Raw genomic sequence first — 26,142 nt, 5'->3', positions numbered from 1 at the left:
AGTCTCAGTTTGGTCCAATGTCTTCAATACAATTGCACTGCATATATATGAGAGCACAATTTGGCCCTCTCCTTCATGGAAGGGAATGCAACATCATTGAAATCACATGACTTGCACCCACTTACCCCAGGTCTAGACTTGAGACTACAGCTGAACACATGCTTCTACATCAGTTAAATGGACCACTTATTTGCTCACTTCTGTTACACATCTCATTCAATTTGGTAGTGAGAAGAGTCGCATCCAAACCTTAGAACATACTGAACACAACAACTACTCTGGACATGAAAAGGAAATTTTATTAAACATGTTTACATAACATGATTTGGGAGTTCATTTAAAAGCACAGGGGAGTGTTAAGACAAGTGGTCAAAATAGAAAGATACTACCGAATTATAATTAGTTGATTTTTGGCCACTAAGACAGAACAGAATCTAGTAGTAGTGCACCAATGCTTCAGTTCTTCCTGCTCAGCAGGTCGAGCAGTAATCAATCTGTGCCCTATGGAACCCTGGGCAGAATAGTTCCGGCATGTTAAATAATAATAAATAGTTCACTTGGTGCAGGCAGTATGTCTATGAATTAAAACCTAGTGTGCACAGAGTTTCTACATGTGTTACAGCCCCACAGTAGGAATCTACACCAAAATATTTATTAGAAGGAATTTGGTCCATACTACATCACGTTTTCCATAGGGTAAAAAATAAAGTCCATCTATAGACATTTAGCACCAGACTAACAGACCTTGCCTGGCTAAAACCTGCAAAATGTCTATAAGAAAAATGGATGGCTTAGATTTCTTGGTTACTTCAGTATAGTAATTACGAGCAAACTGTACAAGTACATGCAACATACAAGCTGGCCTATGTGGAACTAACATACATTATTAAATAATCTTTTTGCTTCTTTTTACAAAACGTGCATGCAGCTTTGAACAGTTCCAAGTCATGCTGCCCTATTTGTGTGTGTGCTCACAAAATTGAATGGCCTGTAAAAGGAGGGAAAACATATCATTGAACCAGCAGAGTCTGCAGTTTTTAGCACATTTACAGTAAATCACATGGGATTTCAAGGCCAAGAAGAACTCAAATGAATAAAATGCAGATTGAAATTTGATTTTTTTTTTTTTTTTACCAAAAAAGTAAGATATCTTGCGTTAAAAAATCAAGCTTTGTGCTTGCATCAATCTCAAAGAAATGTAAACTAAAATTTGATAAAAACATTAGTAAGTGCAGAATATTTCAACTGGAATTTCCAGTGAAATACTGAACAACTCATACCATGCTCTATCCAGGGCAGACATGTGTGTCTAAAGTGACACATATCAGAGAAGCCTGGGTACAGCTGAAAGTGTCATATGCTCAACCCCATTCCTGGTCAACATTTTGGGAAGTCAAATATACATTTATACACGTGAACGTAAATATCTCCTCTCTGAGTCTAAGAAGAAAACTGCATTACCAGTAATATTTTCAGTGTCAAAATTAAGACTAAAGCTGCTTTTATCAATCCCCAGCATGAGCTGTAGATAGATTTCTTCAAAACTCTTCCATGCAAAACATCATAAAACATAAAAAACATTATATTTAATGCAAACATATTTGCTTTTTACAAAGAAAAACTAGCACTGTGATTTTGTTGTTGTTGTTGTTGTTGTTGTTGTTAATGAAATAATCTTGATTGGTCATTTGTTCTGGGTTTTCATCTGAAAGACTTGGAAGAACCAGAACTAAGAAACAATGAGAACCTTAGTGGCATCATGTATGGTAATTCTGGCTGCTGAACACTTGAAGGGATACTTACAGAGATATACTTCAGCCCTTTTTTGTTTGGTTTAGAAAACGAAAGGAAGGGTCTCTGTTAGCATTGTGAGGACTTTTACAAAACTGGCAGAATCACACAGCAAAAAAACTAGTGGAAGTAACAAGTACAGAAAAACTGCTGAAACACCAGGAAGTTAACACTGCTTGTGGGCTCTGTCAAAATGTGAAAAAATACAACACTTAACAGAGTGAGAGCTTCCAGTTTTGTATTGTTTTTTCATTTTATTCTAATCTAAAGGTCCCGCTCTTTTTAAAAATTGTAATAAGCATCAGTGACTATCACTAGTAGATTGACTTACTGTATTTGATATACTATTTTGTTCTGTTAATTTAAGCCATCTTTTAACAAATAATTCAGACATATTTTTGGATAACTACTACAGGCAAAACATAAGTGATTGTCTCTCTCCAACAATGCTTTTGATCATATAAGAATCTGGTTCTGATTGTTATCTTGGGTGGTAACATTTTTATTAGACAGCATCTGCTATAAGTTCACTATGATCTAATGCACGGAGGCCCAGTTGAACTTTCCAGAGATGACTGGGAAGCCCTGCGGGTCAGGGGAGTCAAGGTTGGATCCACTAGTGATGAGGGTGGAAATAATTTATACCATCCTATTACTACACTGGACAGATCAAGTTCCTCCAGAAGGATCTGTGCAACACCCATGAAGCATTTGTGATCCATTCGGCCATAGTCTCCCCAAACTATCACCTGTAAGGACATAAAATACAGATTTAACACTGTCCAAAGAATATACACTTATATGTTCATTCATGTGGCAACTCCCTACCTGCAGGGGTAGGGTGAGTATTTTTTCAAAGGAGAAGAGAAGGGGCCTGATGGGAAATCTCAGGTAGGGTTAGGGCCATAGACAGCAATAGAGAAAAAATTCTAATAAAGCCACATCGGTACATTTTGGGAGTCTGATGATATTACAAATCGCTCAGGTATATTAACTGATATTTCTGAAATTAAGTGCTTATGTGGGTTGTGACTGGGACAACTCAGAATCTTACAGCTAAGCAAATACTCAAGTGCTTTACCAAATCAGGGCCTAAACCAAGATTAAGTAATTACTGACCTGAAGGACTTTACCGTGTGGACTTTCATCAAAAACCAGTGTCTGTTGGTACAGAGGATCAAGTGTTTTCCGTGCAATTCTCGTCTTTTTCTTGGCTACACAGGCTCCATTTTCCAACAGGTATACTTTGACATAGGGAGCTGCAAAAATCGAACACCAATTTTATGTTTGGACTTAAGCATTTCACAGTACTGCACCCTTGGGGTGGAGGACAAGAACAATGAATGGAAACTGACTAGAAAGAAAAGTGAACATAATTACTTTCATTGGCCAAACTGAGTTGAATTTTCAACAATAAGCAAACATTTTAGATGATGAAAAGTCAATTAAATATTTACTAGTTTTTGGTTTTAATCAAAAATATCAGAGAGACAAGGTGAGTGAGGTAATATTTTTTATTGGACCAATTTATGTTGGTGAGAAGACAAGCTTGGGCCAATAAAAGATATTACCTCACACACCTTGTCTCTTTAATATCCTGGGACCAGCATGGTTACAGCAACATTGCATAAGTTATTATTAGTAACACATGTCTTATATTTATCTGTTAAAGTATGATTTTTTAACTTATGTGTCCCATGAACTGGATATTATTAACAAGACTATGTTGTCACTGATAGACAGTTTGATGGTTCCATGTGTTAGGAGTTCAAAGCCATTTCAAAATATGCCATTCCCTATGACATTTCAATGAACTGGGTGTTTAAAATTGGAACAGTCATTTCTGAAAACATTCATATAAAGAGGCAGTTGTTCCTCATTTACTTTGTGTCTCAAATAATTTTAAAGTAACATCTCAACAAATGTTAATCTGAAACTATATTCTAATTATTATGATAAACAGTGTTTCTCCTGGAAAACAAAAATGTTTTCCAGCAAAGACTTCTTAAAATAATGAGATTTTTATTATAACTATAATTTAATTTATTCCCAGTAAGCTCAAATGTTTGAGCTCACAGGCACTGATACCGCTTGCTGACTTATTCAAAATACCGCTGTGTCACTGAAGATCACAATACTCAGTTTCCACCACCTTGCCAGCTTCCTTGCTTGCAATTCCCTTTCACCTGCTCTTTCTCTTTTGTAGATGGAAATAAACAAATACATAAATAATAATGTAAGGGACTCCATATGCATCACCAGGTCCATGGTGAAATGTAACTAGATTTTGATTATTTTAATAATTTTGATGGATAATATCAGTTTATTTTTAAGCCCTTTTCTCAATTTATATCACTTTAAATGTTCACAGTTGTGAAAAATGATAGGTTTTAAGCATTTTTTCCCAATGGTTATCAATGTAAAGTTTCACAGTTGCAGGAAATAATGGGGGCAGGAATCAGATGATAATTACCTAATTACTGTAGACACTGAGATTCAATAAGTTAAAGCTTTAAACCATTACAATACAAATTGTCAATATCACATGTAATAATATACAAAATAATTATCCTGAAAGCAAAGTCTAATAAGTTACAAGCAGCATTTTTCTTATTTTACCTACATGTAAATTGTGATTATTACTGATGGATTTTTTGTAGATTTGTGTGTGTACCATGAAATTGACATTTATCAACATTTACCAATAAAAATCTAATCCCTCTAAGCCAAAAATGTAACATTTTCCCTAGACATGCTGAACACTCCTTGGAGACATTCCTTCTAGCAAGGATTTTTCAGCCTCAGAAATGTTGATTTTGCTCGTGTGAAGGCAGCACTCCCTGAAGTTAAATGGTGTGTAGAGAGAGGAATTGAACATGGGCAGAGTAGGTATTTCTAAATACACATCTCTATCGAAAAAGAAAATGAATACATGTAAATATAGTGACTGCTACAAAGAGCTGAGAAGGTCTCTTTGGAGACCTCTGGTCCACACTTTCCTGCATATTTTGTATTCTCCTATCCTCCATCATTTGCAGTTTTCCTCACCTGGTGTAGATTTGGAGCCAGGTTTTTGCGTGAGGCCTCGGGCTCTAATGACTTCTACTTCTAACTGGCCTTTTTTATCCACCATTCCAATCTGAATATCACCTGAAAGGAAAGGAGAAGAAAAAGCTTATTCCATGATCTGGGTCAGCTCAGATGCAGACCTCACTCAGATGCAGACCTCAATGCAGACCTCACCACAGTCAATTGTCATCACTCAGGCAATTCTTTTGATTATCATTATTATTATTGTACTATGGTAACATAGACTCATAGACTCATAGACTTTAAGGTCAGAAGGGACCATTATGATCATCTGGTCTGACCCCCTGCATGCTGCAGGCCACAAAACCGTCCCTACCCTTCCCTTGACTCTGCTGATGAAGTCCCCAAATCCTGTGTTTTAGTGACTTCAATTGGCAGAGAACCCTCCTGCTAGCGATCCCTGCCCCATGCTGCGGAGGAAGGCGAAAAACCTCCAGGGCCTCAGCCAATCTACCCTGGAGGAAAATTCCTTCCCGACCCCAAATATGGCGATCAGTAAGACCCCGAGCATGTAGGCAAGAGTCTCCAGCCTGACCCTTGTTAACCATTATACTATTTACCTGCCATTGCTCGGTATTCCTCAGCTAATATGTTTTACCATTAAACCATTCCCTCCATAAACTTATCTAACTTAATCTTAAAACCAGATAGGTCCCTCGCCCCCACCGTTTCCCTCGGAAGGCCGTTCCAATATTTCACCCCTCTGACGGTCAGAAACCTTCGTCTAATTTCAAGCCTAAACTTCCCCCATCTTGAGTCTCCAGTCAGGGATTTGTATCCTGTTGATGGTCCCTTCCTCAAAGAGCCTTTGATCCATGTATAAGAGGAGAGATACCAAGTGGATACACAAAGAGATGGAAGGAGCACAAGGTAAGTGTTCACCCCTTCTTGTCAATGTTGAGAATAGGCCACTTCCACCTTAATCGAATTGGCCTTGTTAGCACTGACCCCCAATTTGGTAAGGCAACTCCCATCCTTTTGTGTGCTATGATATATATTCTGCTTACTGTATTTTTCACTCCATGCATATGATGAAGTGGGTTTTAGCTCACGAAAGCTTATGCCCAAATAAATTTGTTAGTCTATAAGGTGCCACAAGGACTCCTCATTGTTTTTACAAGGTAAGTGTGTGGCTGTAAACATTGCAGGTCTGTCCTTCAGAAAGAAGAAAGCCAGACAAGTAGACTGCAGTCTGTCTAGCCAACGACTAAGTTCTTTGAGGCTCACAATTTTTTTTTTTTTTTACAAAAGTTTTTTAATGAGTGCAAGAGGGTGACAGTTCCCTTCCTAAACAGCATCTTGAACAGACTACCAGAATATTAAGACAACAAAATTTCCAAGCTGCTTCTTCGGTTCTGAATGTTCTGGCAAATGACAACTCTGGCTACAGCTGCAGACAAAAAAAAAATGCTGAGTTGGGGTCCAAGTGCTGCTCTGACTTGGAAAGAAAGACTATAAATGAAAAAAGACACTTAAGTGCAGCTCCACAAAAGAACTTAGGTGCCTAACTTCCACTTTAGGTGCCTAAGTCCAAAAATTTAGGTGCCACTGAAATCCTCTAACCCTCTGCTAAGCTGCTGTCTAGCTCTTGGGTTGCCTAAAATCCTTCAGTGCCTGCATTTTCACAAGTCCCCGTGATGCCTAAGTTTCTGCCATCAGACATGTGCACATCAGTCTAGGTACCCAGATACCTGATACCTAAGCTCAAGTGGGATCCTCAAATGGGGCTCAAATGAGGTGCTGTGGGGCTTGATATGCTAGGCGTTCTCAGAGCATGCTAACTACACATCAAATGGTCCGGAGGGAGGAGGAGGTGGGTGCCCTATCCACTGGAGAGTGAGACACACTGATGCTGGTCTCTCTCAATCTCTCTGGTTGAGGCCATTACACAGTATATAAATATTTAAATATGCATTGAGCCAGAGACAGCATGAGAATGACACTCTAGAGCAATGGTTAGGGCGTTCCTCTGAGAGTGGGAAACCTATGTTCAAATCCCTTCTCCTCAGTCAAAGGGTTAATTGATCCAGGATCTGCCACATCCCAGGTGAGTTCCCTCACCACCACTAGAAGGGTGGGTCTCACTGCAGTTAGGCATGTACCACTGCTGTTCTTGCAAGAAGTGGCTTAGGTGCCTGACTCCAGGAGAGGGTTCCCACCCCTCTCCTCTGCATCTGCTATTGGCTAGCTTAGGTGACTCCCTGCTTAGTGTGATGGGTTTTGATGATCCCATTCTGAGTCACCTATTTGTCACCATTCAGTACAGAGGGAGATGAGGCACCTAATCCAAGGTTTATGGATTCTATTGGGATTCTATTGGGTAGCTAGGCACCTACAAGTTAGTCTCTGTGACACTGAATGTTGCAATACCTAAGTCCCTTTGTGGATTTGGGCCTTAGTAATTATGGGTCTGATTTTCAAACCATGAGACGTTCAGGGCTGCATAAAAAAAGTCACCAAGACTGATCATGCAAATGGGTAGATAGTCACGTAACTGGCTATCTGGGCACTCAAATACCTCATTGGACATGTGCAATTGTGGTAACTGTGCAAGCAAATGGAATTCCCACCTGTGCAGGACCCTGACCTTCTGATGTCTGACATGTAGGTCCATGTTTCTAAGCAAAGAATAGTGAATAAACCTGAGCTACAGAATTTGCAGTATTCATAATGATAAAAGTATTATTGTTCAAACGTAACCGAAAAGGAGACCTTAGCACACTTGTTCCACTAACAGAATATTATAGCATTATAGCACAGTGCCCTGGACTGCTCTAGTATTCGAGATATGACAAGCCAAGCAGGGCTGGTTTGTTATCTATCAAAACTTTGCTTCAACAAACACAGCTCTGTACTGAGCTAAAAATAGTTTAGAGGAAAATTCCATAAACTGTGCTCTTGGGCTACCTTTCAATGCTGTAAGCCTGTATATTCAAATCCAGTCTATGCTACCGGCAGTCAGCAGGGGGTGCCAAAACACAGACATTTTCAAACCAGCAGAGACGACTATCTACTAGGTATAAGCCCTTGAAAAGAAAGCGTTAGGTAGAACGATTGAGTGAATTTTGTAGCCCAAAATCTTCTCTGAGCCTGTAGACATAAAGGCTCCAATAGGTGGAAATAAACTGTTAGCACTCAGGAGCCCTGTTGGAAGAGGTTTAGGGAGGAAAACAACTTTTAAGCAAAAAGTGAGGTGAATGTAAGCTAGCACCTGGATTCACTACTGGAATCACCCTGATTTTAAAATGGACAACAGAAGAACCCAGACATTTCTTGTTTCCTGTAAGAAGGAAATCTGATATATTTTAAGAGGGGTTATAACATTGTACAGGCTGCATGCTCAATAAGCTTATAGCCCAATAACTTCTATTACAAAATATAATTAAGTTTGGATTTATACAGCAGCTCAAGACTTCTTCTTTTGTAGAGCTCATGAGCTGCAAAGAAGAGAGCACCCTCTCCCATTTTTCCTCCTGGTTCCCTACTTCTCCTCAGTAGTAGCTGAGTAGCCTCCTGGACCTGAGTTCCTTAGAAAAAAACACATTTAGAATATCAGGGTTGGACAGGACCTCAGGAGAACATCTAGTCCAACCCCCTGACAGATTTTTACCCCAGTTCCCTAAATGACCCCTGGATTGAACTCACAACCTTGGGTTTAGCAGGCCAATGCTCAAACCACTGAGCTATCCTCTCCCCCCTGTGGAGGGCTTAAGACTCCTCAGCCAAAGCACTTGCTATATGTGATTTTTAACTTGCATAGCGTGATAAGGCTGGTAGAGATGTCAAGGGTTATTTATTTTTCATCCTCAATGCACAGCCACAAAATATGTCACCAAATCACTCAGATGCAGACTAAAGGGATTTTGCCCCTGCTCCTGCCCTTACACACTGCTGTGGTGGTTCACATGTACTATAAACAGCCTGCAAGGGCCCGGGGAAGAATTTCTCCACTGCAGGCAGAGCATAAAGCCGTCATAAACAGCCCTACGCAGGCTCTCCATAAGTGTCCATGCAGGGAGTGTGGAATGGGTGTTGGGGGACCAGATGTCTCGATTTTATAGGGACAGTCCTGATATTCAGGACTTTTTCTTATATAGGTGCCTATTACCCCCCACCCCCTGTCCCGATTTTTCACATTTGCTATCTGGTCACCCTAAGTGGGTGTGTCAGGGGCGAACCTGTAGCGCTTGGTACTCCAGGGGATTCTCAGATGTTTCGGATTACAGAGCAAACCATAGGTGGCTCTTGAGAGGCTGCTGGAAATTAGACTTTAAATTTTAATCTGTTCCAACAGCAACGATCTACTGGCATCATTTGTAAATTGGTTGTCAGACTTGTTGCAAATATGGAGTAGAGTTTCCGATTTTTGGATTATCTTTCAATCAGCTAAATCTGGGTCAGATTCCGTTATTGGCCACATAATCAGTGGCAACCATGTAGAAACGCTAACTAGCTGAGAACTAGCAATTTGCCGGGAGCCAAGGACCATAATTATTCTGCATAGAAAGGAACAGATTGAGGCCACCGTCTTTGATACAGAAGTGAGCTCTGTGGACATCACAGGTCCCAGGATGAAATGCTCTATCTTCATTTGATTTTTGGAAGAAACAGAGCATCAGTTCTGTTTATGGACAGCAGAGCCAGTGCTAGGCATAAGCAAACTAAACAATTGCTTAGGCCCCCAAGAAGCTCAAGGGGGTACCTATTTGCTGTTTATTATGTGTTGTGTGGGAGGGCCAGGCCTGCTGACAGCAATTCCAGGCCTCAGAGCCAGGGCCATCCCTTGGGGTCTGCGGGGCCTGGGACAGAAATGACTAATCCGTCACTTCCAGGACCGACTGCTCTGGCCAATCATGCCGGTCTGCAGGACCCCCCCAAAGCGCAGGGCCCGGAGCAGTCACCCCGATTCACCGTGCCCTAGGGATGACTCTGGCCAGGTCAGAACGGTCAGTGGGTCCCCTAGAAAGGTCCACCTAAGATTTGGGTGGTGCTACGCCTGCACTGGCTGTTGCCCAGTGAGCTGCTGCTGGCTGCACTGCTGTGCATGCTTTCCTGGCACAGTCAGGACTTCCACATGCCCGCCTGGCTGCCTTTGCTGCTGCCAGTACCACCCCACACACGCCTAGGAGCCCTGCGACACACTGGGCGATGTAAAAGGGTCTGGGGTTCCCTTTGCCCCCCCCCCCCCTCACTCCATCAGTGGGTCTGGGGAGGGCCTCCAAAATATTTCTGTTTGGGCCCACCAATGGGCTAGCACTGCCTCTGAAACAGCACCTTTGTGTTAAAGATGGGGGAGGCCATTTGGTAGAACTCTTTGGCTGACTGTAGCCCAGGAGCTGCATTCTGGCCACCTTAACTTCACTTTGGTCAATGGGATAGCATTTGTCTTATACATGAGAATAAATTATTCTTACCCATAGCAGGGGTTGCTAGTGTCTGTCGACCTACTAACTGTGCAGGTCCAAGGCCATCAAGGAAATCACTAAATTGACTGTCAGCACCCAGCCGCACTCCAGGGAATATTAGGCTACAGAAATATAAAACACGAGTACATGTAAATACAACATTAATTCATAGTGGCCCACAATAATTAACATGGAAGTGCTTCTCAGACACAATACACAGCCTCAGAGAATGTAACTGCAAACTATACTGCAAAACCAGAACCCCAAAATAGGTATACTGAAACCATCTCACTGGGAAGTAGTTTTGTTCACCCAAACAACTTGCCATCTTTGAGTTTTGCTATAGCATTAAAGAGTCTGACAAACCATTCCAGCTGACCCTGACTGTGACGGCAGGTCCTCGCTCCACCTGGTACAGTTAAAAGGGTTATAGGCAGCAATGTTTGTGGACTTCTGGAAGGCCATGTACAGTGGGGAATAGTTGTAGCAACACCATCTCTTCAATGGGATGTAGCTGTGGCAAGATCAATAGCCTTTTTACCTCACTTCCATGGAAAAGTGGTTATTTCTCTACTCCTCCCCTACTCAACTAGAACTGAAGTGTGGTGAAGGTCATAATCCCCAGGGCACTGAATGTGGTTCACATTTGAACTGGGTGAATAATGGATTTTTGATTTGTTGGCAATTTCAAAAAGTAAAAAAATTGTTTCAGGTCAGCCCAAAATGAAAAATTTCAGTGAATTAAAAAGTTTAAAAAAATGTTCATTTCAGGTCAAACAAATGTTTCATTTTGATAAAACTAAGATGCTTTGTTTAGATTTTGATTTGTTTGAAACTATTAAAATGAAAATGAAAAGGAAACTTTTAAATGAAAAGTTGTTTCAAACTGAAATTGAAACATTTTGTTTAGAAAACGATAAAACTAAATGTTTCAATTTTTTGGATTTTTTTAAACAAACAATTCAGCAAAATCAACATGAATTTGTAAAAGGTTTCAGTGTTGTGGAATCGGCATTTCTGCTGAAAGAAGTTTTGGATGAAAAATTTCACCCTGTTGTAGTTCACGTATGTGTTAAGTGCTGCATTTGAAGGGGATTAGTTCAATGGAGACATTTTAAAATGGAATGAAGCTTCAAATGGTCATGAAATGTTCTGCATCTAATACCCTGTCACCTGTTGATGTTAACAATTTTCTACCTGATTCCATTTATTTAAAAATTAAAGTATTACAATTAACAAACAAAGAAAGTAAACTAAAGAATGTTAAGGTTTGTAATAACTTTCTTGTAACTAAAATTCCCAGATATAATTTTCCCATCCTTTGCTGCATCTCTTGTATCACTCCTGCTTTAAGCCACTAGTACCATAGTTCAGAGTACCTTCCAAGTCCACAGAGTACTAAGTCCACTAGTACCTTCTCTGAAAGTTTTCAAATAGAGAAAACAGACACTGAGATCTAATAAGAAATTAGGGCCCAAATCTGGGACATAGAATTTGAATGAGCCCACATCACCCGACTCCTCTGGGCCATGCAGGATGTGAGAGATAGCTGACAGCTGACATGCTGATAGCTGACCTATTAATGAGAAAACAGCAATCTTTGTCATTGTGGTATGTTGTGGTTTTTAGTTTTGTTTTAAATGACTGTAGTACTTGTGAAAGATGCTGGACTTTCCCCCCCTCTATATTCCATTAAGGTCAGGCTCAGACTGGGGAGAATGGTGCTCTTCTCAAATCCCAAAGGCAAAGAGAAAATGCCTATGATGCCCACAATCCCAGCATTCCCCTCTCACTGTACCCACTATGTAAGGTCTTCTATTGATCTTCATTATGGTATGCTCTGAAACAAATACTGCACTGAAAAGTGTAATACACTCTTTATATTTACATGTGATCATTTGATACTTAATTTTCCAGTAATATTTTTAATTTACTATTTTTCCTCTATAGAGATTAGAGATGGGCCAGATTTGAAAAAATTGGGTCCAGATCAGAATCTTCCTGTATTTTGAGAGGATTTGTTCTAGTTCAGATTCATCTTACAGAATTGGGCTGAGCCAAGAAATTCAGAATTTCTCTGATCTCTTTGTGGGCAAACTTGGTTTTCTTTCAGTTTGGCCAAGCTGCAATCCTCCTGGTCCTCTTCTCTCTGGTGGCCACAGCATGCCCATCCTTGTCTGTCTCCAGCCACGTAGAATGTTGCCAAGACCTCTTGCCTATGGTGATTCTGAACTGCCAGGCCTCTTCTCTGATGTCCTCTCTCTCTCCAGCTCCATTCTTCCTTGAACCTGGGGTACTGACATTTCCTGAACCTGGCTGTACAGCTTCTCTGATTCGCTGTAATGTTTCTACTTGCCTTTCCAATCCAAGAATCTTTTCCTCCAGTACAGCCCCCAACTTGCACTTTTGGCTCAGGCAGGAAAGAAAACATGGCACAGCTGTTGCAGGTCACCTCCACTGTTCCATCACTGGCCATCATGGAATCGCACATAGAGCTGAACCTGCAAGCCTCTTACACTCCCTTTCCAAATATCTTCAGAAACTCTCCTGTTAGCTTCCTTGGTTCTCAGCTCTCGAGTTTGCCTAGCAAATGACTTTTACATCATTTCCCCCTGCTTAGCTTAGCTCAGTTCAGCTCCACAAGTGAGTGATTAACCACCTATAGGCTTCAAAGAGTGGGTCTGATCAAAGCTCCAAAGATCAGACCCACCTGGTCCTTACCAAGGTACCAACAAAGAGACCTGTCTTAGCTGCTTATCAGGGGTCAAACGCCCATCTACACAGCCCATACACAGAACAAATGAATAGTCACACAAACAGTGTACCGATGAACCAAATGCAGCACTCACCAAGTCCTGTTACCGCAAAGTCTCTAGCTACCTCCAAAACTCTCCTGCTAGCTGCCTCTGCCTCTCAAGTTTGCCTAGCAAATGTTTCAGGGGTGAAAGTTTCTGTGGTTCTTTCCATTGCTCTAAGCCAGCTATTTGCTCAATAATCATTCTTTAAAAAGAGACTTTTAAAATACACATTTGTAATGCAGGGACCTCTTGGTGCCAACTGGCAGAGGACACAGGGGGTGCATATGGCTTACAAGGGATCACCTGGATCTGAAATATGCATAATAGTTCACCAATAGGTGGCATGTAAGGTCTCTACTGACCTAATCTACCGAGAGCCAGTAGTCCACTGGTCATCATAATCATTGCAAAATGCATGTGTGGATAATATTTAAGGAGTTATGTATTTATATACTGATAATAATGTTTTTAAGGTGCTGGAGTTAATTCAGGTCACCAGGAGGTCACATGCCTCAGATTGATTCTTTTCAAGCAGGAGGTAACAGACGCTTATCTCTTTGTCTGATCATATGTGTATTGTCTGCCTCACAATTGAGGCCTATTTGCATAATGAGCCAGGTATCAGTGAGAGATTGTGAAATCTACAAGAAAGAAAATGTACAGGAAGAAACAAAACAGCAGGGGTGTCCTCTCTGTGAATGAAGACAAAGGATAGGACTTATATATCTTGGGGGCAAAGGAACACAATGAATTCTTCACGAGGGAGTCAAGCTGTCAGTGTACTTGTCTCATGAAGGGAGGGTCACAGCCACATCTAGATGAAACTCATTTCAATGATTTTGGGTGAGCCAAATGCTAGACTTTTCTAGGGTTAGGCTCTAGGATGCATGTCATGATTTTGTTTTATATGTAACCATTTCCTCCATCCCCCCAATACTTCTACTTACTGTTACTTGACTCTCTATGCTTTATTAAATAAACTTATACTTGATTTCACTATAAACATATCTAAGCGCTATGCGGAGCCAGTCCTGGTAAATTGGGGTGAACTGTTTCTTTGGAAGCAGAGAATCCGTGAATACTGCAAGTCTCCAGTGGGACAGGAGCTGGACTCTCCAGGGAGATGCCTGGAAGTCTTGAGGCTTGGAGTGTGCCTATCGCTAACCTATAGAAAAACAGGGGGGCCTATCTAGGCCTAGAGGGGAATGGTTGTGTTGCATGTGACTGGTGGAGTTGGGGAGCTGACCCCCAGCAGGCACACACGAGACTTCCTCACACTAAGGGCAGGTGGTAATGGGGTGCCTCACAACGCAGGGTACCCCTGGGAAGCATCATGATATCTTTACGCCAAAGAGAAATTCAAGGAAGTAGACAGCTAATAAAAATAAATATGTATTAGTCCATTACCAATGCCACGTGACAGTAGAAGAGTTTCCTGAGACAAGCTATTGTGATTAAAAAAAAATCCAGAGGCTGATCCTATCCCGCTATGATTAATTTTAAATTCCAGTCATTAAAAAATTTAATTAGTTTTATCATACTGCATCAGTTTGAATGAAAAATCACAAATAATTCCTAAGGAAGTATGTTTCCAACCATGGTCTGGAATTGCTAATCTTTGTTACTTGCAGTCAATTTGTCTTGCACCTGCCTGTCCGATCTACAAATATTTTGGGAAGTTTCTTTTTAAGTTATGTTTGTGGGAAGTAGTGCCACAGAAAAGTGCCAAAGCTAGGTCATTTAACATAATCACAGTTTTTGGTTTTATTTGCTAGACTTTATATTATCACTATCTGTGGGGTTAGGCCCTGGCTGGAAATTATGGTTGCCCAACGTGTCTAATTATAAGACCCTGTTTTCAGTTTCTTGTAACTGAGGCTACAATTTTGTGCTTGACATCATGGTGATCACGGAAACCATGAATTTGAATAAAGTCTGTGAAATGCACCCAAACCAAGTAGCATTGTGACTTAGCCCTCAGGATCGCAACACCACCCATGTTTAGTATATCCGCACCTACATAGATGGAGACAAAGGAGTGGATGCAGCAAACCTGTGTGGCATTGTGACCTTGTGCACTAGGTTTCAATGACAACCAAATTTGGCCCTCTGCCCCCCTCTGTCTCTATCCTCTGATTGGCATTGTAACCGCATGAGCTAGGTCACAACACCTGGAGCCCAGCCCTGTGGGACAGGAGTTGCTGCTGCAGGGTGAATGCGGGGTGTGCTCAGTCTCCAAAACTCTCTCCCAACCAACTCCTTGCCCCCCTTTTTGTGACATATAGTTCTTTTCCTGTACCTCTGCCATAAAATTTATTACAAATTGGTGTGGTAAAATTGTAGCCCTGCTTATAACTTTGCGGAACTTCAACTGTTTGGGCTGAAATTTTCCATGCCAGGCATCTGCCTCACGCTGATCTATGTCTATATCCAACCACCTTCAAAACAGTTAGACTATATACGGAAAGCAACTATATATGTTGCAGTTGCTTACCACACTAGCAAACTGGCCCATAATCATAGTGCTGTTGTTTTAATCCTAATGCCACTGGTTGGCCAGATTCTTGTTATTCTGACCAGATCCTGATCTGATCCAGTGCCGAGCCCCATATATAATGATAATATAGAGTGTAGCAAATAAACCAAAACCTGCTATTGCACTGAATGACCTGTCTTTGGGTACATTCCTGTGACACTACTTTCCACTACCATAACTTAAAAAAACCTCTAACTGACAGAAGCTGGGACAGGACAACAGGGGTGGATCACTCGATAAATTGCCCTGTTCTGTTCATTCTCTCTAAAGCATCTGGCACTGGCCACTGTAAGAAGGCAGGATAGTGGGCTAGACGGACTGTTGGTCTGACCCAATATGGCTGTTCTTATGTTCATATGATCTAAATCAGCTGTCAGTCTAAGTATTCAGGACACGAACTGGGTTGGTATCCAGCAGAGTGGCATCTTTTAAAAGCTATCTTCTTATTCTTCAGGATCTCAACTTTCATTAAAAAAAAAAAAAAAAAAAAAAAAAAAAAAAAAAAAAAGGCCTCTCTAGCTGTTATGGTTGTGAAGCAAAATTCTGTTCCCATTGCCAAGGTTAACTGATTCAGCAATGTCAGCTTGAGTTTGCAGACTTCCTGTAACAATAGTCGGGAGGGGAGTGAACAGCCCTCGTCATCTTAAAGTAAGGTTACTAAACTATACAGTAACAGGAGCTCTGCGAATATGTGAACCCTGCCTGTATTCCACTTGGGGTACACCTAAGAGTGGAAGATTTTTTTGCTAGCACTATCCACTGGTTTGCACCCCTCCTTGTGCTCTGAGCTGAGGGCATAAGGAGCGGAGAGGACCGACTGCCACTCCAGTTACCTTTTTGTTGTGAATAGTCCTAGGATAAGGCTCCACAGCAGAGGGAAAGGAAGGTGGGTAATGGAGTATATGTAGCGACCACACATCTCAGTTATTGTACAGGTAAGTAACCTTTCTTTCTTTTTCAAGTGATGGTCCATATGTATATTGCACTTGAGGGGAATCACAAGCAGTATTCATTGAGGAGGAGGAGGGTGCAAGGAATAGTGGGGTACTTAGAGGACTGCTCTGCCAAAGGATGTCTGCAGTGGAAGCTTATACCAGGAGGTAATATCTCATAAAGGTGTGTGAGCCAAAACTATTTAGTCAAAATTAATGTATTATTAAAGGCTATGCCTTATGTTAACGGGGTCTTTACTTCCCGCATGCTTTGTGCTGGAAATATATTAAAAATGGTGCATAAAGCTTTTATTCTTGGTATATGTAGAATCATCAAGAACAAGACAGGGTTTTGCTGAGGTTTGTTAAAGTAATGAGTAATTATTATAAATGCTGCAAAACTCTTAAAACTAACTGAGTACAGACATCCACTATTTCGGGGGGATAGTGCTTCCTGAGTGGTCCGGGACACAGCGATGCTCCAGCACTTTGGAATTTTTCCCTCCCCACCCTGAGGCTTGCTCTTGCAGAGTCCATCCCTTCAGTGCCCAGAGACCTTCCTTGATGTGGTGGCAGCGAGTCCATCCCTCCCTGGTGCTGGGAGGATGGAGCGGGAGGGAGGAGAGAGGAAGGGGCTGTGGAGAATGGAGCCAGATACAACTACAGCCAGCTGCGGCCACTGGCACTGCCACACAGCTCTCTGTGCTCCCAGCTCCTACCCCACAACCCTCCACCCACCCCCCTGCCACAGACTCCCAAATAACCCCATCCCACAGATCTCCACCCAAACCTCTGCCATAGAACCCCAAATAACCCTCCTCCTACAGCCCCCCGCTACAGCCCCCACCCAACCCCCAAATAACTCTCCATCCAGCCCCCACCCTGCTTAAACCCTCCAGCCCCCTGCTATCACAACCCCAAATAAACACCCCAAACCCCTCCCACCCAATAAACCCACAGCCCACAAACCCCACAAAACTTCCTCCTGCCACAGCCCCCACTCATCCCTCCTCCCCACCACACCAACCCCCATCTCCCCAAACAAAATCACCCATATCACAACCCCCAAATTAACCTCCACAAAAACATCACCCTGCCAAAATTCTCCAAACCACATCCCTCCCTGCAAACTCCCTCTGCTCTCCACAATTCCTTACTCCCTGCAGGCTGCCCCAACCTTCCAGTCCATCTACCATACAGATCAGCCCAAATGTCCCCAGCTCCTGGCTGCACCAATCCCACTCTCCCTTCTTCAATTGCTCCAGGTCCCTATGGCTCACCAGGAACATCCCCACAGGGCCTCTCACCCCTTTAGCCCTGGCATCAGCATCCCATCTTCATATGCTTTTAATGTAGCTTTTTTTGTATGCAGTCTGAAAGTATGCTATGCTGGGTCTATCTCTGCTCACCTCTCAGTACTAGACCTCATTGTCGGAGGATTGGGTTGTCTCCAAGACAGTGCTGTTTCAGCAGTTAACAATAAAAGTAGTCCCACTAAGACCTCTGAGGAGGCTGGCATATGAATGTATGCTCTGTGTTGGGTCTGCCTCTGTTCTCTCTTCCTACATACTTATTGTCTGGGTACACCGCAAGAAGGACAGGAGACTTGTTATGGGTTTTAATCAGGCCACAATTTTATTATATAGATGTCTGGGACTAGCTGGCAGATAAAGTGTACAGTGCAGGCAAATCCATGCTTATTCAAATCAATTCTTCAGGGCTTCCACCAGACGCCCTTTGTTTCCATCCAGGTCCCCGAGCCGACCCACGGCTTGGACCTTACCATCCACCAGCCTCGCAAGAGGCTTAAAGAGGGCTATGAGAAGGGGGAGGGGGTTTGGCTCCCTGCCGTACCAGTCATGGGAGCCCCTGAACCCCCTCCCCCATTCTGTTTCTTTATCCAGTACCTTCTGTTAAGTTCTTTACCAGGCCATTTATCTGGTCACTGGCTGCCCTCCCTATGGAGTACCTGAACTGAACATCAAGTACCTGGGGCAGGGGACGCTAGTTCCCCTTCTTTGCACTGTCCCCTTTCTTTGTAATTTGCCTGTGCCTGCCCTTCCCTGTCTCTGGGGCTGGGGCAGGGGGGTAATAGCCCCCCTGTTTTCCTGAGCTCACCCTTCTCCGTGCCCCTGGAGCCATGCTGTTTCCCATGCTGTTTGCTGCTTTTCTGGAGCCATGCTTTCTTGGGGCCATGCTGCTTCCACGTGGTCCTGCAGCAAACCTTAGAGCCCTAGCCCGTTCCTGTTCTGCTAGCTTCCTCCCTGCTTTCATATAGAGACTTGCCCCACCCAGGTTTCGTACCTTTATGCACATTCCTGGGGGGGGGGAGAGGGGGGAGTCATTGCTGCAAAGTTGACCACCGAGCACCTTTTGCAGCAGTTTCTGACCTTCTTTCTCTCTCTCTCCCCCCCCCCCAACCACAAAGCAGAGCTGTCCTTCTTTGGGTAAGCCCACACAAATTCTGCCCCACCTTTAGTTGTGGTGCAGTCATTAGCAATGACAACGGTGAAAGAAGAGAACTGTCTGAGTACTCAGGCTTCTATGTTTGATTTTAGCTGATGTGCAGTAAGACTTTATAGTTTTCAATAAGAACAGTACTTGGATCACCTCCAAACTAAACTTTCTTTATATACACAGTTACTGAACACAGTTTCATATAACAAGGAGTTTAACATAAAACATCTGAAGTTTAATTCAGGATTGATCCAAGCAGAGGCCCACCACCAGTGCAAAGTAAAGGTGGCCAAATGTCTTGTTTCAAATAATATTTGTTATGAATGTAGCTTCGTTTTTGATTAGTAAAGCAATCCTGATTTCTGTAATCATCTTTTGTTATTTATAAATATTTACTGAATAATCTGAATCACAGAATTTTCAGACTCGGGGTTTTTCTCAAACTGTTCCCTTCGATTATTCACATTGTTATTTGTGTTGTGTGATTGGTCACCTAAGGGACAGGTTATCATTTTTGCCGCCTGATTGGATGACTGGAAAAACTTTAAACAGAAGAATAGTCTAAAGAAAGCGCTTTTCTAACGTAAATGCCTGAAAGTTTTGGGATTTGCGAAGAATTACACAAGTGCAAGATTTTGTACAAATAGCAATTCCATAAGGAACCAAATCTGGAACCTTTAATATCAGGTGGTTTGTTTTTTACTAGTATTCAACCAGCTTTCTTGTAAGGATAAGAAAATCCTATGTATTTCTGCACTGCTACATATCTGTAATTTCACTTACTTCCCTTCAGAGCTGTAACTGTTTATGCTGCCGTCAGTGGACTCCCGACTTGGCTGCCGAACCATACGATTCCTCATTTCTGCTGCCATCCCTGTTTCTGTGCTTCTCTGTATCGTGCTTTTTAGCTTCTTGTTGCCAGCCTCTGAAAGTAGAAAAATAAAAGGAAGCATTAGCATTGCGTTCTAGGATCAGGTGTTTTCTTGCACATTTTTGTCTGATCACAATTTGCCCATTTCCATTCAAAACAAGACATCAGAAACAGATTATTCTAATCAAATGTAAATAATCTCTCTTTTCTAGTCCCTAGTTGGTGGTCTCTCTCAGATGGAATCCACTTGAAAGATAATGGAAACACTCTAGCCTTCTGGCTGCAACTCTGAGATCATCATGTTACACAAAGATATTATGTACTTGTATATTTCCTTTATGAATTGCCCCATTCAAAGGAGCTTCCATCACAGGTTACTTAAAATGAAGTTTGAATTTCACAACAAAGAATGACTCTTCATATTTAAACAACTGGAGTCCCAAAATATGATGGTTGAGTCTACCCCAGCATCAGGTTTTGAAGGTGACAATACAGTCACTGATGTTAAATGTATTCTGCTACAGTTATGACAAGTGCTGGAAAAATGAGGCTGGTTCAGACCAATTCCATAATTAAAGTTCCATAATTAATTACTTTTGACTTCACAAATCTTTCATCAGAAATGCCTCTAACAAGTCTCTTGCTGCTCTGATAATTTTTGTTGACTACAGACTTGCAATGTTCTGTTAGTTCATGTGCCTTCTACTAGGCCTCAGATTTCACTGGTAACATTATTCTCTTTCATGAAGTACTATGTTTGGCAAACGTTCATATGACTGCACGAAGAATCATTTTTCTGTACTTCTCCCTCATATGTAAATGCTCTTACTTTTGGTCAGCACCTTGATTCAAAGCCAAAATGGGGGAACACACCTCACCACATCCATTTCTCAGTCTGTTTGTAATTTAGGGCAGTATCTGGGGAGGGGGGGACCAGTTCCAAAAGCACCTGTTTTGGAAGTTGAACTGGAGTCAAAACCAGGGCCGGCTCCAGGCACCAGCTTCTCAAGCAGGTGCTTGGGGCGGCCGCTCCGGAGAGGGGCGGCAGGTCCAGGTATTCGGCAGCAATTTGGCGGACGGTCCCTCACTCCGCCTGGGAGTGAAGGACCTCCCGCCGAATTGCCGCCGCAGATCACGATCGCGGCTATTTATTTATTTTTTTTGGTTTTGGCTGCTTGGGGCGGCCAAAACCCTGGAGCCGGCCCTGGTCAAAACAATTGATTTTCTCTGCTTCTTGTCTAGAATGGGGAGGTTTTTGCTCGAATTTGGATTGGCCACCTGAGCCATTCAATACCCTGGGCTATCCATCAGCCGAGAAGAAATCAGCTATCCCCAATGATCACAACTAGGGTGGGAGTTCTTTGCTCCATTTTAAAGCCAACAGATGCAAGTTCCTGCCAATTAAATGCAATGCAGTCCATTTAATATGCCTGGCTATGCATTAGCTGAGAAAATATCCCCTATTACCCATCAGTGTTTGTGTGACGCAGAGCTACACACTCCATTCCTGGGTTGTGCATAGGTGGCTCTGGAAGCAATATGGACTGTGTGTGTTCTCTGAGTCTACTGCCAGGGAATTTACCCCTTTCTGCAGAATTATGCTCCAGAATCTCAATTTTCATTTTAAAATAAATGATGTTTCTAGCCATTATAGTTGTAAAAATGACACTGGGTTCACGTTTTCCACATTAACTGGTGGAATGAGTCTGCAGAGAGCCTGAAATCATAGCTCTGGGAGATATAAACAGCCCTGTGACTCAGCAGAATTCCACCATATGCTGCAGCCAACAGCTTGATACTTTGGGCTGGTCCACACTAACCCCCCAGTTCGAACTAAGATACGCAACTTCAGCTACGTGAATAACGGAGCTGAAGTCGAAGTATCTTAGTTCGAACTACAAGGTACTTACCATGGGTCCACATGCGGCAGGAAGGCTCCCCCGTTGACTCCGCGTACTCCTCTCATGGAGTAGGAGTACCGGTGTCGACGGCGAGCACTTCTGGGATCGATTTATCGCGTCTAGACAAGATGCGATAAATCGATCCCAGAAGATCGATTGCTTACTGCCGAACCCGGAGGTAAGTATAGACGTACCCTGTGTTTCCTCTCTCCCTGCACTGCTGGGATTGATCTGCAGTTGCCCTCGCTCTCCAGCTGTATCCACATGGGGAAGTTACATTACACCGCATATTCCCACCACTCTTCTACAGGGCTGGCCAGGCTGGGACGCCGGAGACCAATTTGCAGGTAGAAAAGAAGGCTGGTGAACCGGGCTGCCCTGAGAACAGTGCAATAGCTAAGGCCCTGGAAACAGGACAGATGAAACACTGAAGCTAGGTACAAACTCCTCCCACCCATGGCACAAAAGGCGGAAGGAGATTATAATCTGGACTGCCAGGACTGAGGATGCTGTTGTTAGGGTTAGGGAGTGGAGTCAAGGTGCATGTAATGTATAGTGAATAAAACCATCCTTGAAAATAATCATGGTTGAAAATATCCACTGATTACAGTAATGAGGATTCTAGCTATGAGCCATAGCTGTGTTTGTTCAGGGATGGGCTTGGATGGGAACGAAGAGTATTTAATAGAATAGAATAAGTTACCACTGCCATGGAATACAGGTGTTCTTGCCACTGAATGTAGTGATTTTTGCCATGGAATTTAAGGGTGTGCACCATGGACTGGGATCCCATTGTACTGTGGAGTATGCCTGGCCCCAGCCATATATGATTCTGACAGGCTTGATTTCTTGTTGAGTTGTGAGCATTGAACTGGCTAAAGAGACATAAGAACATAAGAACATAAGAATGGCCATACTGGGTCAGATCAAAGGTCCATCCAGCCCAGTATCCTCTCTGCCGACAGTGGCCAAAGCCAGGTGCCCCAGAGGGAGTGAACCTTACAGGTAATGATCAAGTGATCGCTCTCCTGCCATCCATCTCCATCCTCTGACAAACAGAGACTAGGGACACCATTCCTTACCCATCCTGACTCATAGCCATCAATGGACTCAATCTCCATGAATTTATCTAGTTCTCTTTTAAACCCTGTTATAGTCCTACCCTTCACAACTTCCCCAGGCCAGGAGTTCCACAGGTTGACTGTGCGCTTTGTGAAGAACTTTTTCAGAACATTTTCTAAGTCACTATTCTTTGCATAACTGTTCTGGCTTCCTCCCTTTTCCCTCAGTCACCACTCTCCATTGCGTTTTACAATTACATTCTAAAGATCCTGCAAAATTCTAAATATTCTGCAATATAATCAGAAATATACCATACAAGTAACCTAAAATAGTGTGGTAAGATACATAACAGATTTTTTTGAGATACTGAGAATAGTCTTCACTCAAGATAAATAAGCTCAAACACATACCTCACATATTTTCCAAGTCTTACACTAGCCAGTTATATGCATTACCCTTTATTTATTCCACTCATACTGCCAAAAAGAAGATATCAAGCTTTATTTTACTGGCATGTTCTTTAAAAATTCTCAGCAAAGCTAATTCTAACAAGATACTTTAAAGTGGGATTGCATTGCCTTTTAGTATTTTTGAAACTCCTTTGGAAATTTAGGTTGGTCTCTGATATAAAACATACTTGGGATCAAGCATCAGTTGCTTGATGAATTGCAGGATCTGGCCAGTTAACAGGTGGGCTGGTTTTTTTTCTTTTTGTTGGTTTGTTTAAAGCTTTTATTTTCACCTCTTAGAAGAGTGTTTGAGGTCTGGCACCTATGCACATACACTTTTGAGACTGCATCTACATGAATGTACAGGCTTATTAAAATAGCTTAGAAAGATACCTATGCAGTGTTATAACTGAGAAGTTTTTCTTCTTTTGCCTGGAAATTTATTTCAGAAGCTATGGTGCCAGCTTCTGATTTTTATTATTATTTGACATGGATAATTAATTTCAGTTTCATGTTATAGGTATTTTCCTATGTTGTGTGAATTAAATTACATCCATTGTGAAGACCATGGACAAATTGGTTCATTCCTGAATGACGTGTAAGGCCAAATTTTCAAAGGTGCTTCAAAATGGCTTCCAAGCTTATATAAACACTTTCATCTAAGGCTTTCCATCTGCAAAAACTCAGATTAGTGTGCACAAATTGCATCTACACAAGTAGCATAACAACGATGAGTGAAGATCAAGTATAATAAATACTTTTTGCAGGTTTAATAACAGGTCCAGAAGGATCTCCAAGAGATCACAAAGCAGCCATCTGCAGCTGCATAACACAGTTAGCTTGTGTAAACTATTAGCTACTGTAATATAACTCCCTTACAATCCACCAACCATTCCTACCAAGGAACTTGGATGGCTCTTGTATCCCATTTTACCTATCAAGACAATATCCTTTCCAGTGATGTCTCTGTTGAGCTGAAGGGGAAACATTGCCTTTGGTTTTCTTACAGACAGGTTAGGAATAAAGCTTCAGACCAAAAAGAAAGTTCACCATGTAATAATTTTGCCTTCACTACTTTATTTTAAACTTGCACAAAACAGCAAGAGAATTGATACTTCCCCTGCCTGCAAACCATCTTGAGATTTAAGAGCCAGGATCAAAAGGGCTGTTACTACTGGAACTGAAGCTAAGACATAAAGGTACACAGTCAACTAAGCTGTCCATACCATCAGGAAGTTCAACTAAAGATTCCCTAAGATCTCTCTGTGGACAACTAAGTCAATGAAATGTAACCTAAAGAAGTCAAATGAACACTTTAATAAAACTTAAAACATACAACATTGCTAAGTCTATGAATGAAGGGCAATAATGCAGAGGAGCACTGCATGGCTCAAGGACCAAAGATTCTTCTTGCCAAAGATACTCATGGATGCAGAGAAGAAAACCTAAAAGGACCACAGCTCCAAGCCATCTCTGACAGGATCTGCCGGGAGTGCGACCACATCAGTGGTTCACACACCGACTGTGAGACACTAGCTAGATTAAGCCAGGCGATACTTTCAAGCAGCATATCATGGGTCTTCATCAATCCAACAGACTGTTTCTTATAGCGACCACACAGCACATTCAATGAAAACATGAGATTCCCCAAGTTTAAAAACCTCTAGTAAAGCTGCACAACCTTTTTGCTATTTCACTTTATGAAGAAAAGTGTCTAAGCATAATATTTAGCATAAACCCTCCACTGCTATAATCCTTAAAATATCCCTCCCCCAAAACCCAAATATCACCAGCAACTATGAAGAAAGCAATAGTTACAGTGGGTTCATTTTGATACACAACATGTATAAACTACACTGAATGTAGCATAACAAATTCACTGCCAATAAACTGTTAGGAAGAAACCATCTAGAAAGTGTGTCAAATCCATTTACTTGAGATTTCAATATAATTAGCATTGAATGATTTATTATTTCCAGGAATCTGTGCTGTTTCTGGGTAGAATAATCTCTGAGCTTCCTCTGTAGCTTAACCCCCCCTCCCCCAAAACACTTGCCCTGTATTAAATGAAACTAGCAACATTTTGTCAACCAAAGAGAGACAACCTTGTGTTAAGGATGCATGCTAGTGAGCTTTTACTGCTGGAATAAAAAGGCAGTTTACCTTGATATGAAAATAACCAGGTATCAATTGCTTGGCCATTTAAAGTGCTGTGCAAATCTAAGATTAATAAGATGCAAACTGCTACCATATACAAATGCACATTTTTTCCAACTCCTAATGCCTATTTCAGTGATATTCAAATAGTGCTAAATATTTACTTTCTTGGAGGAATTAAAAACACAATGAGACCACACTGTCTACAAATTATCTACTGTATACAAATTTTTAAACATTTTACAAACACCTATTTTCTCTCATACTTTGGTGCCTCATAGGATTTATGGGAAGGAGGTAATGAAGTGGAGAGGGATGAGAAACTGATGCAAACTGATTTCACTCTGCAGATGACATGTTTAGACTGAAGGCTGGCTAGATATTGGTCTACAATCTTTTGCTAGACGATTCTCAGAGCAAAACTGGCATAGGGTCCAGACATGATATTTGCCCATCAGAAAGGTGTTGGGCTGCAGCTGCCAGTCAGTGTAGGAGGGCGAGCTGGGATTAGAATGGAGACGAAAGCATAAGATAATTTATATAAAGAAGTGAATTGAAGTACATCATTTATCCTGTTTGTTGAAGAATGCTAAGTGGTTTCTAATATCCATCTACTAGTTTTGTTACATCCTGAAGTCTTCGTTTTAAATATTTTGTTTATGGACCATTACATCAGTTCCTTTTCTCTTTCGG

General features: G+C 41.9%; 1 protein-coding gene across 45 annotated transcripts in view; it reads right to left on the bottom strand.

The window, feature by feature from the left end:
* Positions 1–281: 281 nt before the first annotated feature.
* Positions 282–26,142, bottom strand: part of RIMS1 (regulating synaptic membrane exocytosis 1) — a 515,627-nt gene continuing 489,766 nt past the window's right edge. For all 45 annotated transcript variants that reach the window (XM_065587958.1, XM_065587963.1, XM_065587957.1 and 42 more), the window contains 5 exons: positions 19,793–19,934; positions 10,296–10,408; positions 4,840–4,941; positions 2,911–3,050; positions 282–2,540 (listed from right to left, as the gene is read on the bottom strand). In XM_065587958.1, coding sequence (XP_065444030.1) covers positions 2,322–2,540; positions 2,911–3,050; positions 4,840–4,941; positions 10,296–10,408; positions 19,793–19,934 — 716 coding nt within the window. In that variant the 3' untranslated portion in view covers positions 282–2,321. The remainder of the gene's footprint in view (positions 2,541–2,910; positions 3,051–4,839; positions 4,942–10,295; positions 10,409–19,792; positions 19,935–26,142) is intronic.

The sequence above is a fragment of the Chrysemys picta genome, chromosome 3 (genome assembly GCF_011386835.1).
Source record: "Chrysemys picta bellii isolate R12L10 chromosome 3, ASM1138683v2, whole genome shotgun sequence".
NCBI classification, from domain to species: domain Eukaryota; kingdom Metazoa; phylum Chordata; order Testudines; family Emydidae; genus Chrysemys; species Chrysemys picta.
Note: the sequence above shows the minus strand (reverse complement) of the source record. Positions and strands in the feature narration are given on the sequence as shown.